This window comes from Cadophora gregata (genome assembly GCF_030347475.1).
Source record: "Cadophora gregata isolate MNR1 chromosome Unknown scaffold_17, whole genome shotgun sequence".
In the NCBI taxonomy this organism is placed as follows: domain Eukaryota; kingdom Fungi; phylum Ascomycota; class Leotiomycetes; order Helotiales; family Ploettnerulaceae; genus Cadophora; species Cadophora gregata.
The window spans coordinates 343,769-357,951 of NW_026695940.1; the positions used below are offsets into that span (position 1 = coordinate 343,769).

General features: G+C 48.7%; 2 protein-coding genes across 2 annotated transcripts; one reads left to right on the forward strand and one right to left on the reverse strand.

The window, feature by feature from the left end:
- Positions 1–1,986: 1,986 nt before the first annotated feature.
- On the reverse strand, positions 1,987–3,609 carry ONS95_005940 (uncharacterized protein; the record flags this gene model as incomplete). Its single annotated transcript, XM_058499374.1, has 4 exons — positions 1,987–2,199; positions 2,271–2,591; positions 2,638–3,511; positions 3,578–3,609. 4 exons carry the CDS (start codon positions 3,607–3,609, stop codon positions 1,987–1,989), a joined length of 1,440 nt encoding a protein of 479 aa, XP_058350418.1.
- Positions 3,610–9,292: 5,683 nt separating this feature from the next.
- On the forward strand, positions 9,293–9,619 carry ONS95_005941 (uncharacterized protein; the record flags this gene model as incomplete). Its single annotated transcript, XM_058499375.1, has 1 exon — positions 9,293–9,619. The coding sequence occupies one exon, from the start codon at positions 9,293–9,295 to the stop codon at positions 9,617–9,619; it is 327 nt and encodes a 108-aa protein (XP_058350419.1).
- Positions 9,620–14,183: the final 4,564 nt, after the last annotated feature.

A 14,183-nucleotide genomic window follows, 5' to 3' on the forward strand; every position in this document is an offset into this window, starting at 1 on the left:
TAGCTAGCTAAGTAAAGCCCCAAAAACGAAGGGAAGTGGAAGTTGAAGTTGAAGTTGAAGTTGAAGTTAAAGAAGAGTCCATCTAATATCAATCAATCAATAAATTCAACTCAAACTCAAAACTCAAACAAAAATCATTTCAGCCACGTTGTTTGTTAAATCCCTTTTCCTAGTGATAGGCAGGTAGGTAGGTAGGTCTGTCTGTCTGCCTATCATTCACGGCACAACAAGACAATGGTCGTAGATGTAGATATAGATATAGATATAGATATAGACAGAGATGACGAGGCTTCCCTCTCTACTGTACCTAACTAACTACTTACCTACCTAGCTACCTATCTACCTACCTCTCTCTACTTATTAACAACAACAATACGATAAAATAGAATAAGATAGAATAGAATAGAAAGGCTAATAAGAGAAAAGAGAAAAGAGAAAGAAAAAGAAAAAAACGAAACTTTATAAGAAGTAAAAAGATAGAAGAAGAAGAAGAAGGACGAAGTGAAAGAAAATCCAAAAATCCAAAAATCCAAAAAAACTATAAAATAAAAAGTGGATTTAAAGGAAGCTACATATATACTCATCCCCGTTTGCAACTAAAGTAAAGTGAATTAAACAAAGCATTATAACAAGGCGAGACAGGTTTATATGTATTTGAACTTGTACTTGTGTATTTTGATTAATTGATTGATTGATTTGATTGATTGCTTATTTCTCTGTATTGCTTCTGTGACTCCGGACCTGCTAGCTTTCTAGCTTTCTGGCTTTCTGGCTTTCTGGCTTTCTGGCTTTCTGGCTTTCTGGCTTTCTGGCTTTCTGGCTTTCTGGCTTTCTGGCTTTCTCTCCTCTCATTCCCTGGTATCTTCTCTTCTTCCTCTCCTCTCCCCTCCCATTCTCACCCGGGATTGGTTCCCTTGGTTTCCCGCTACGGCTGTATCTTGAGAGCTCGAAGGCTCAGCTCTCATCTCCATCCATCCATCCATCCATCCATCCATCCATCCATCAATTCTTCCTCTCGCAGTGCGTCAGTCCGTCCGTCTAAGACCATCCAGATTGATTTCCGTCGATGGCCCCATCTCAACTTCCTTCCCCTAATCTCTCTCTCTCCCCTCTCCGAAAAATATAATCTCCAGCCCTTTCCTTTCTCACAACCAGCCAGCCAGCCAGTCAGTCCAAAAACAACCAAATCAAACAAAAGAGTTATCCACTACCAACCCAACCCTTCCTTCTATGGCGTATATCTCCGCATTTCCAAGCTCTCCGAAAGCCCACACCAAAAGAACTCCAGACATGCAAAACCACCCCACACCCACACCAAGTAACTCACTCCCTTCAGAAAAAGTTGTTCCCAGATACATCCGGTCCAGGCCCCCGAACCGAACCAAACCGAATCCCCAGTCCTGAACCCAGAGAGGAAAATAGACCCGTACCAGTTCCAGGATCAGAAACCCGTTTATATGAATCTGTCTGTCTGGTCCCAGTCCGTCCGTCCGTCCGTCCGCCCGTCCCAGCCAAATTCCAGTTCAATTCCAATTCCAAACCCGATCCCAGATCCGTTCCGTTCCCCAAAAAATAAATCAAAACGCCAGCCGGTCGAAACCCAAATGCACGCATGCCAAAATGCCGCTTGATCGTATGCCCCGCGACCTCCTAATAGAGGCATGATATATCTGTCTGTATGTCATTGTCCTGATAACAATATCGGACAACCCCAGATGTTGTGAAAAAGTATGTTGCCGCCGCCGCCGTTGAAGAAAAGAAGTTTTTGTTCTTACACCCTGATAGGCGGAGCCTGTCCAGTCTCTCTCTTCTAATATCACAAAGCCAGGCGAAATCCATGACTCTCTTCGTTTCCTTTTTGACCTCTTTACTTCAATCGTGTGTGCTGCTACCGGGACCAGATGATTCCCATAGGAGGGCTGAGTTAGTGGCGGCTGGGTATATTTATACAGATCTCTTTCTCTTTTCAAATCATTCTCGACACTCTCACATCGGCCTTGGCGAAAGTCCATCCTTACTCAATGGCCTCAACTGATTCCCATTCGAGCCCTGCGAGTTCTTCATCGTGTTCTTCCTCGTCAATTTCGCGTAGTGCAGTCCACATGCGTTGCACAACGTCCTAGCACCATCTGGGCCACGTCTCCATTCTGGAGTTTCCGCTCGATTACAGCTATGACAGCGACCAGGGGGTGCGGCTCTCTGGAAAATAAGTTAGTTAAGATTCTCTAATGGCTGTTTTCTTGGGGTGAGAAAATATGGTTCGGACCTACCCCTCGTCGCTTCTTACTCTCCGGGCCGTACCCATTATGGCTCTTCATGTCATCGTACATGCCATCCTCGTCGTAGTCACCTGGGCCTCTACCACCCTGCTCACGCATGCGTTGATGGGCAGTGTGCTGAGCTTGTTCGTAGATCATTGCCTTCATCTCTTGGAGCAGGTTGGTGATAGATTCGTTGTGACGGATCATCTCATCCACGGAGTCCAAGGTTGGCATTCGATCTGGGATGATGTTGACGGATTGTTGCTGTTCTTGTGCGATGGCATTGTAGTGAGCTGACCAGTTTTGGATGATTCCACTTGTCTTGTTGATCTGAGAGAGTTAGTTTTAGGGTCATCTACCTGTGAAGACGACATACCCGAGCCAAACTGTTCTCAAAATCATACACCTCTAGATGTCTCTTCAAGCCTTCTCTGAATACCTCGGGTTTGTCTTGCGGCGGCCACGAGTCCTTGATCTCACGAGGATGTTGGGATACATAACGAGGTTGAGTGAATACTGGTTGAGGTCCTGCTGGTTGAGCATGTCCAGGCCCAGGTCCATAACTGTAGGGTTGTGGAGGAGGAGGAGGTTGCTGTTGATATCCATTCGGTGGTCGTTCCTGGCTTCTTGGATCTTGCTCATATCTTCCAGGTTCGAATCGCGGGGCATATGGATTGTGGGGAGCCGGGGCATTTTGAAGAGCTGTCACTGATGGATGTCTGGGGGGTTCTGAGAAAGGATTTGGGCCTGGTTCAGGTCGTGAGAATGGATTTGATTGTGGATGGACTGGTTGAGGTGGAGACGGCTGTCTTGGTTGAGGGGGGGCTTGTGGTGGATATTGAGAATGTTCTGGTGGGGGGAAAGATCGGGGTATCTGTTGCGGTTGCTGTTGCTGTTGTGAATACGGCAATTGCTGTGATTGGGAAATTGCAGATATAGGAGAGTTATATTGACTTGGTTTGGGTCCACCGGTCAGGGCTTCGTGTAAAGAAGGTAGCGATTGTCTATGTGGTTGTGAGGTCTGTATGGGAGGCGGTGGTTCTGTCTTGTTGTCTGAAGTCCGTCGTGATTCTGGAGGGGAGATCATGCCCGACATGGAGGGTCCTGGTCCACCCCATGTGTACGGAGGAGGGGGTTGAGAATACATCGAGGCAGGACTGGCTACTGCAGCAGCCATTGTTGAGGTAGTAGAATAAGGACGATCGTTGTTGTATTCGACTTTCTCCCGATTAATGATCGAGTGTATGGCACTGCAAATTAAATATTAGAACCGATGCCCATCGTCCACAATTATGGGGACAGAAGTGCCGGCTTACCTTTGTCTGGTGCTTCCGTCCAATTTCTCCATTACAAGATCCGAAGAGAGAAAAAAAGGGACCTCAGATGAGAGGTTCGGGAAACGTGCGTGTGCGGCAGATAATATCGTGCTGCTGCCGTTCCCGATGCGTGTTCCCGTTACACCAATTCACACCCAAACATCTGCAACTGGCCCCTCAGCTCGAGTATCGGAGTATGCTCCTTGGTCGTGCAAGGTGTGGTGGTAGTGTGTGGTGGTCTCGGACTGGAATGCAGAGCGGTTATGACTTCTGGACTGAGCACCTGGACCGTCGAGGCGTAAGGGAGCAGATGAGACTTGAGGACTCGAAATATTTGATTGTCAAGTCAACCAGAAGAAAGCAGGATCTGCGCGCGGGATGGTTGGTTGGTTGGTGGTTTCGTTGCTGGCTTTCTTCCAAGACACAACTCCTAAAAATATAGAACAGTGGCGTCGTCCCTTCTTCGTCTACTGAACTTGCTGGATCTACTGCGCGCCAGCCTTGGGCAGATATGACCGAGATCAGATGCGATCCAGATACGAGGCGCTGGATTCGCTAAGGCACTTCCCGCAGTCACCGACTGGCTGCTTTGCATGCACGGGAGGGCGAAGGAGATCTTCGACTCGATTTGGAGGTGATGTCGAGGCTGTCTCAAGGTATTGGCCGCTGGCGATGTCTTAGAGATGTGACAGCAATGCAGAGCTGGTTCAAAAGATGGAGAGGAGATGAAGGGGGAGTGGAGTGGAGTGGCGAGGGTTGAAGATTGAGACTTTCGGGAAGTCTACTAGCTGGAATTCTAGCTGCGTGGTAAGGGAAACGAAGGGTCCAATGGATGCAGCTTAGAATACGGAGGGCTTTTCTCGATGCAGGATAGTTTGAGAGTTGTCGTTTGGCGTTGGTGCAGTGTAGATGTTGATATTGGATGTTGCTTGCTGCAAAGAATAGCACAGACAGCACTGGAGTTGTGTAATAGAAACGAGTGTTCGATCCCTGGAAAGAGGCGCCTCTGATGTAGAGTTTTCCCTTCGGTGACTTCAATTGCTCTTGCGTGATCTGGATCTGGGGGGGAAGAAGCCGGCCGAGGTGAAGGAGCAGAACAAGGAAAGGAGGCGGCAATTTAGAGTTTTGGCGGTCGAGACAAGGCGAGATCGAGATATCTGTTTGATGATTTGACTGATCTATGACAGGCGCGGATGGCGGAATCCGGTGGTAGTGAGGAGTTAGTGTTGACGCAGTGCAGTGCAGTGCAGTGCAGTGCAGTGCAGTGCAGTGGTGTTGATAGTTGGTTCGAGGGGGGGTGGAAGAGGGCGGCCACGAGCAGTGGATGTGCTAAGGTCTCGTAGGTAGGTAATTTAGTAGATAGGGTAGGCGGCGGCGTCGAATCCGTCGAAGCCGTCGATATCTATGATGGATGGTTCGCACGAGCGCTGGACGGGCTGACGGGGAAGGGCAGGGGCGCCTGGGATGAGCACTGGGCAGTGGGCAGTGGGCAGTGGGCTTGCCAGGGGGGAAGCAAGGACTCGGGGGGCGGGCAGTACTGTAGGGAGTTAGCAGGGGTTGGCAAGATTCGCAGGGGCGCAAAGGTTTGGGTGGATGCTAGCCCGATGGACGGACTGAACTCTACATTGCGATGGATCATGGATGCAGGTTTGGTGTGGGCTGGGTGGGTATTCATTACTGGGGTAGGGTAGGGTAGGGTAGGGTAGGGTAGGGTAGGGTACGAGTGGATACCTCTGAAATCTCCGGTGTGGTACATTTACTTTACTGACTGCTGCATGGTCTGTGGATGTGGATGTCGATGTGGATGCGGATGGACATGCAGACATGGTACAGGAGTAGTAATTTATTTACTACTAGTAGTAGAGTGGGAGAGAGGGGGGGCATACGCTGCGAAGGTAAATCTGGGCTTTCGGGTTTTGGGCTTGGGGTTTGGTTTGGGTGGGGTGGGTACTAGGTAGCCTGGGAAGGTCATTAGGTAGGGCCAGGTAAGGTAGGGATGAGGGACGATTCGATGCAGATGGGGGGGGGGGGGCGGGGGGGGGGGGGGATCAGAAGGGGTGTGGGATCGCAAGGCCAAGAGTGACGGCTCGCAACTGAGAAGTCAGCGAGGCATACGTACGCGGTAGTTATGGCTTAGGGCAGCATTGTCGTGGTGGTGGTAAGGTAAGGCAGGAAGGAATTAATGAACACGGAATATTAATATCTGTCACAGGGCAGATGCGGTGGCATATCTGGGTAGGTAGATTTGAATTACCTTGGGTACCCAGGAATCGAACGTTTTGAAACGAAACATAAACAAGGGCTTCCAATTTCTCACCAGTTCGGCATCTGTGACGGCTGTACTTAATCGCGATGCTGTTCGTGTCGATACCTAAGGTATGCTTTCAGGGTCCTTTGCGTGTGTTCGGTAATAGAGTTCTCGGCATTGGGTAACCTCTCGATTGTGAAATACCTAAACACATCAGTGTTCTGTAACAGACTTTTTGAGGGCTTCCATCTTCCTTTGTAGAAAAAAAAACATTGACACAGCTTCCCAGTCATTCCCATAAACCCCCTCCATCAAGCGAGGATGTTCTCTCTAAGCCATCTTCAATGAAGCATCCATCCATACGGAGGTATGCATCTCTCCAAGATTCGATCCAGATTCCCAGATCCGATCTCGATTTTAAACTTTTTCCATTCCATGCCATGCGCACTTCTTTTCCCTTCTCCTCCCCGCCGCCCTGCCGTTGTCGCTCCTCTCTGGTCGACCTCAATGTCCTTTTCCTGCCCTGTGCGTCGGTCGTCCGTCCTGTCTGTCACCCAAGCCGAAACCAAAAAATAATGCCTCCAAGCGCAGACAACAGCGACCCGATGCGATGTTACAACTTACCAGGGCAGGGCACAAGGGGGCCAGTGTTAGAAATTCGAGGACAGGACAGGACAGGACAGGACAGGACAGGACAGGACAGGCTAGGGCTAGGAGAGGAGATGCGATCGACTCCGTAAATTTACAGTACCTAAATTACCTAAGTAAGAAACAGGGTCGAGAATCTCCAGGGATGATGGGTGGAGGAGACGGGGGAAGAAGCTTGGGCGTGGGCGTGGTATGGTGTGTTTACAGGGGGTTCATTATTCTGTAAATTTTACCAACTCAGAAAATGACCTGATAAATTTACCTTGGCAGCTGCAACCGGACATCAAGAAGAATACCTACATTTCCCTTTCGTAATGTACGAAAGTACCAAGCTCAGGTCCATACACGAGGATCAGTTCTTGTCCCAATTCATCCAAAACAAAACTCTCCTCTCCCCACAACTACCTAACTAGAAGCACACAAACTCTACAGTCTCCAAAACCCCGAATCCAGACTACTCTCATCTCAATAATTCCGTCTTCATCATCATCAAATTTACAGTACTCTAGTGACACTACAGTACCCAACACTAGCGCCTACCACCATCCAGAGCGCGTGGTATCAGCGGGCCCACTCCACTCCACTCCACCCACCTAGCCCACCTAGCCCACCTAGCCTAACTTAGGTAACTTCAGGGTCTCTCTCTGTCTTAACTACTGTACTACCCACTACTCGCAGCGGCGGCCGCGCATCGCAGCACAACTTAACAAGGGACGATCTCAAGCCGATGGATCGTGCGCTAGCAATCTACAGTACAGTAGTAGCTCCACGCGCTCCCTACCTAAACTCAAAGAGGGATAGAGAATCAAGGTTAGAGTTGGGTAGGCGCAAGCCATCAAATACTGGATTATGGTCCGATCGATGCAGGTGGGCGAGGCGCTGAGAAATGGGGAAATCTTTGCCGTAGTGTGAGGGTTGCTAGTTGGTAGTACAGTAGTGTGGAAGATAAAATTTGCCTAGGTAGGGTTAAGGTAAGGTAGGGAAGGGAAGGGTTGTGACTTGTGAGTGAGTGACCTCATTGAAGCTGGAGGTTTGACGACGTTCGAGATGAGAGGACTAGATTGATACAAGCACGATTGAAGAGAAGACGTATTGTTGAATTACTATGGTTCACGAGATTCGATTCTTACCTACTTACTGTCTTGGTTTCAATAGATGAACAAAGTCCTGAAACCCCATCACATCACATCTAATCTGCCCTGACGTTTTGTCCTAAAACCCAATACGCGACCCACCCATTGTTCTCTCCCTGCTTCTGCTTCCACATCACATCGCATGCTTCCCCGTTGCGAGAAACAGTCTTTAATCTGCATCTGTCTCGTCTACTTATCTCTCCATGTATCAAGGATCAAAAATTCTACATTTTTCCGTAAGAATCTGACTTCATCATATCTATCTACTTTCTCGCATCGCCGAGATTCCAGGGCAGGAGGTTCCTCGTCATGTTTCTTCCTAAGACAGGCGAGGAGGGTCCTTGCTAGATGGCAATGACTCTTCTTGAAACGAGACAGGACTTTGAGGAAACTGCCACATGCTTATTCTTATTCTTATTCTCATCATAAAAGTCTGTCATGTCATGTCACGTCTGCCATTGCTACTGTACAGTCATCCTGAGTTTCAACTCGACACAATACCATCTCCCTTCAAATTCTTACCTACCTACTCCTGCTTCTCCTCCTGCTGCTTCACAGTAATAATAACCCCCCCCGGCCCCCCCCCCCCCCCCCCCCCCACCCTCTCATCACCCCAGGCATGCAATGCAGCTCATCCATAAGCAGCCATAATAAGATAAGCAGCATCGCATCGCATCTGGCATGCAGTACTGTAGGTACAGTCATGCATCTATCTATTTTCCTCCCCCCTTTCAGATCTCACTTCCCTTCCATGCATACGGTATCTAAGGCCGGCTCGACGAATAGCCACCTCTCCCTCGTTCAAGGCTTACTCCAACCGCCTCCAAAATACAGTACAGTAAAGTTCAGTACCACAACATATCTGCCTAGTCAATCAGTCATTCCAGTTCGCAGGTCGCAGCTCTCAATAAGCAGCCAGTCTGTCGTGCGATGCTGACCCGACACAATGAGACACAGCATCTGTATTCCTCAAACTGCTTGTTGTAACCTCATGTATGCTCAAGCAGGGGAGGGAGAGCAAAACGTCTGGCAGGTTATTCAAGTCCGTACCTCCACACGCACGCTGTACATGAGCATGACAGGGTTGGCAAGATGATACACAGCGCGATGCGGTACGTACCAACTCAACCCCAGCAAACCCCCTCTGTACTCCACTGCATCTTGGGATTTCTCAGTGCTGCATCGTGCAAGGTTTTTGCTCCTCCTGATCCTCACAATAGAAACACTTTCTATAATTTACGATATCTCTACAGAACAATAGTCCGGATTTTCGTCTGTACTCTTCTTCTATTCCTCCTAGATCTCTATACAACTTTTCCGGCATTTCTCAGTCTCAATATCTTCGCATCGACCCAACACCAAGCCAAGCCCAAGCTCACCTCACCACACCCTTCCCCTCCCCTCCCCTCCCCTGCTCCTCTCTCCTGCTCCTCTCTCCTGCTCCTCTCTCGCCAGATCCTTCCCCACACATCACGACCCCAGTACGTATCCAAGCCCTTTCCTCCCACCCCAGCAACTCTCATCCTCATCCTCGTCCCAAAACGTACAGTACGTACGCCGCACACACCCGCACCATCATCTGCATGCATCCCAAAGCATCACACATTTCCTCGCTCGAGATCGAAAAGTGGAAAGAGAAGACGAGAAAGGTAAGAAAAAGCAACATTTGGGCTGCTGCTTTGGGACATGCAAAGCGCCAGGGAAGCGCCACGCTACGGTTTGGCTTCGAAGGAGGAAGGAAGGCGTTTTTGGTTTAACTGGGAGCGTTTTGGATCTCCGTCAATGTTTAACAATACCCATCTACCTAAACTACCTAGTCTAAGTGCGTTATACAGCCAGAGAGTACCGAATACTCTCTTACAGAGGCTTTCTTTCTCAGGCCAAGCACTCCCTTTCCGTCCTCCCCAAGTTTCCAAGCTCCAGAAAACATGGAAAGCGCAAGTGACCGACGCCATAAATGCTACAGCGGCAGCCGAGAAGAAGCGGTTGGCTGCTGAGACAGTTTCTTTCTGACCGGTTGCGTCTTCTCACTCAATCCAATCCAACGGAACGCAGCTAGCTAACTGTGTCCCTTTTCGGGAGGCATGTAGATGTTATCACCATGAGCGAATTACTGTGCCTTGCAAACCGGTAAGATTGTAAACAACTGGACCGTAGTCCTCCTCCTACACGATCGAGTAAATAGTTACAGGGAATTAGAGCAGCACAGCACGGTATCCCACAACGTACTGTACTGTAAATTACATGACCCCAGACTCGACAATCTCTCCCAAATTTCAGATCTCCAAGATCTAGATCACTCAGACACTCATACACTCATCCCACTCCATCTCCAAACCCGAATCGAATCGAATCGACCCGAAACCGAAATAAATCGACATCGAAACCCCATCACATCCCAGGTGTAGGGTCACATCCACCATCGTCAAAAGCTCCCTCGGCTCAACTCCGCCCATACTGTAAAATATCACCCGATTCGACCGGCACGTTTCAACCGAGCGACGATGTCACCCCCCCTTCCCCCGGTCCAGGATGGAGCAGAGCCCACTTTCATACATGCATACTCTATAATATCCTGGGCGGGCGCGTCAATCATAATACGAGACCCCGTCCCCGTTCCCCGTACAGTTTTACTCCGTACAAAAAAAACCCAAAAAATCCAAAAAAAAAAAAATCCAAAAATCTAAAAAAAAATCCGTTTTCGTTACCCCCGACTCGATTTCCTGTATATCCACCCCGAATGTAACCCAACCCAAGCCAAGCCCTGGACAGACCAGCGAACCTAACTTCAAGAATGTAACTCCAACCCGCTTTTAGAAGTTTCAAGTTAATTTTTTTTTTTTGAATTTTTTTGAATTTGAATTTGAATTTGAATTTCTGATGCTCCCTCCTCGTGAGACTGGACTAGGCTAGGCTAAGCTAGATGCGGAAGAGATGAGAAGAGTTGAGGGGAAATGTGATAGATATATCACTCACTTACACATCACTTGCTTGTCTCTCGAGACGAGACGAGACGAGACGAGACGAGACGAGGTGAGATTTTCAACGGTTGGTCGACAGTGGGATGAGGTGGCAACGGGTCGCTTGTCGTATCATATCATATTACATCATATCTTGGTACCGAGATATGCGGTCCGATGCAATGCAATGCTGGACAGTGCAGTGCAGTGCAGTGCAGTTCATATATGTGTTGGTAGGTTGCTTACTTGATCTATGTGGTTTTCTGGCGCAGACACTATGGCATGAACAATATGAGTGCTTGAGTGAATTGAGGAGGTCTTATCGAATGAAGAGGAAGACCTCGTACTTCGCTTGTTGCTGATTTTGGGCCGTTGGTTCGGGGATGTAAAAATTACGAGTTAGGAGATTGATTTCCTCGGAAAACAAAACTTACGGGGTACTGTACCTGTCCAATCCAACAAGATGAAAGGTCCTGTGTGTCCTGTGAATGAGTTTTGGATTCCGAATCCAACTCTTGCTAGAATAATAGAGCAGACAGACAGACCTCTTCTCGAAATCTCGTTCGCTCGGTATCAGAAGCCGAACCAGATCCACAACCCAAAGGCAGAATTTCGAACCCTGGCATGTACCTACGCCCATCTGTTCGAGAAACAAAAATACCGGTGTCCGGAAGCATCCCTCCAGCTCCAGCTCCAGCCAGCCAGCCGTTCTGAATAACATGTATGACTTCTCCTTTTCAGGATTCGGCTTGTGTAACATTCCCACGTGCCGTGGGTAGAGTGCATTTCCAGGTGGGCGGCGGCCGACTCTTCTCACGCTGCTGAAGAGCTAAGACTAAGACAAACCGGAGAGACATTTTCAACGGTATCTTCAGTCAAAAAACAGTCTGGTACCGAGAGAGAGAGAGAGACATGCACTGTAGTTTAGTTTAATCCCTTCCCCGCTACCTTACGCATAGGATCACAACACAAAAGACACCACCACACCACACCATCTGGTAAGTAAAAAAAAATATCCAGGAATTCAGCACGCACACGAAAACGAAACCGGTTTATAACCAGTAGGATCTGGGAACTCACCCGTTCCCGTCCGTCCCAGATAAAAAAAAACATTCCGATCCACCCACAAGATCTCAATCTCAGAGCTCGTACGTAGACCACTAGGGGGATTGCTAATCCCGCCAACCAACCCTGCATGATCTTGTCCTCCATGACTTCGTACTGAGATCGAGGGGGCATGGGCATGGGCCAGTTGCTGCCGTGCCTGCTTATCAAACTATATCCTCCCCGGCGAGAGGAAGAGAGTGGAGGTGAGGGAAGGGGGAAAGGATGCCATCCAACCTCGCAGTGTACAAGAAAGCGCTTTGTGCTGTCCTGTGCTGTGCTCTGCCGCTGTCAGCTGTGTCAGTTGTCATTTCTTAGGTAGTGAGTTACCTCTTCTGCAGGCTGTCAGTCACTTGACATTCAAAACGGCACCGTACCTATAGGTAAATAAATCTCTAACAGACCAGACCAGACCAGAACGCATAATCCCCCACCCCAGCCTCGGTACCAGTGTTGAAATCCATCCGTTTCATTATTCTCTCATCTCTCAGATCTCAAATTTACGATGTGCTGTGTTGTGTCGTTTTGTGTTGTGCTGTGCTGAGCTGGCAAAGTTTACGATCAAATAATGAACCAACCAACCCCACCCCACCCCCCGAAACTCCAAGCCCAAGCCCAAGCCTGGGAAAACTCAAGCAGCCATCCGCTGGCAGGCGCCGCTGTCAAGTCCACAGTGCCTGTGCCACACCACGCGGTGTCCATGGGTGCACCCTGCTCCAGCTCCAGCTCCAACAATCTCCTCATCATCCCACCCTAAACCCTACAGGTAGCTATCACACATATCGAATCACACCACGTCATATTCAGGGTTTTTTTTTTTTATCTTTACCGCATTCAGGACTTCGAGCTGCACCGCTCTCGTGTTGAGTTTTCGGGGAGATGAATAAAAATAAAAGCAGCTTTCCCCGATTCAAAATAGTTACTTTTGTAGGAGCGATAAAATAAATGTTCAACGGCGACTAAGGTAGGGTAGGTAGCTCGGTTACCTTAGCCCGGCTCGCTCCTACAGTAGTGTCGTCTACCTACCTTACCTAGTCTAGTGGTACGGAAAATAGTGAGACCAAGTCTAGAAAATCATACGATGTCACAATATCCTGAGACTTTGGGGGCTTTTCAGAACCGAGATTTCGAAATTTCATTTAGAAGATATGTGACAGCAAACGGCGCAGCTTTCCCTTTCAAGAGCTTGTATCCGAGATGTGATGTTTTGGCGGACCGAGATGGGCGAATAATACGTACCTTGTCCGGCTAGGAGATGGAATCGGAATCGAGTTTTGTTACTGGTGCATGGTCCCCAGGGCAGGGTGTCGTCTTCCAACCCTGGAAAGGACTGGAGATCTTCTCGATTTGATGGGCGGCCCGGCGGAGGTGATGGGCGATCGAGATGAGGATCCTTGGGGTGGAGGGGGGGTATATTACTTTGAGTAATCATAATCATATACAAACCATGAATTGAACTCGGAAACACATATATGTCTATCAGTTTTATTGTTGTCAAGTTTACATGTGAGTGAGTGAGTGTTGAGATGAGACCTCGGTATGAATGCAGTGCAAAAGTTGAGACTTCAACGGTTCGGAAGAAACAGAGACGTCTCATTTAACATTCTGCTAGGAGCACTAAGTTCGCACTAAGTAAATAGTGACCGCTGGGGGAGTCGAGAACAACGAGGCGAGCGAGGTTCATCCATCCACGCTTCAGAAGCATGGCACGGAACAAAATCATCTCATCTCATCTTGAAGTATCGATATCAACAAGCATCAACCATCCACACCAGCGAATTCTTCCATCAAGAGTTTCACTCTCTCCCGTAAGGCTCCCATCCCAGGCTCGGAGGCAGCCCAGCACCTACTCTGTAAAGAAGCCGCCCACTTTTGACGCCGATCAGGACCTGCCCTCCACATTGTTGGTACGCGGCCGCCAACGCCCGGACGCCGATTTCAACAACCGAAGGAGATAGCGCCGGACGAATCTGGCGATAGAGTTTTTGCCAACCAAACTTTAAAGAATCTAAAACTCTGCTATTTGATGGTGGCTCTGCTCCACTTTGTAGCTCACGGTTCCATTCCATTACTGTATTTGCAAGATCATTGGAGTCATGGACTCCAAATATAATTTACTAGACAGTCGAGCCTGTGGAGACAGCAACAATAATACCTACCTAGGTAGGTAAATTAGGTAGAACAGAGGCCAGGCCTGGGTTGATGACACCGTAGCACTGTTGGACCTAACCCGGCTGTGACATCCGTGAATTCCTCCGACCGTTGGTTTTGGTTTTCACAACTGACTAACAAGCTTACCACCTCTTCGATATACGGCTATCACGCCTTGGGCAATACATACTTCCTGCTATTGCCAATAAGTGGCAAATACGAAGCTGGAAAGACTTCCCCTCTTCCTTCTTTTACTGCAGCTTGACGACTTTTCAGCTCCAAGCAAAAGCTCCAGTATCAGATAAGATCTCCATAGCATAATGCCAGACCCGCGTGAAGATCTCTGTCATGGGCCCTGGGTG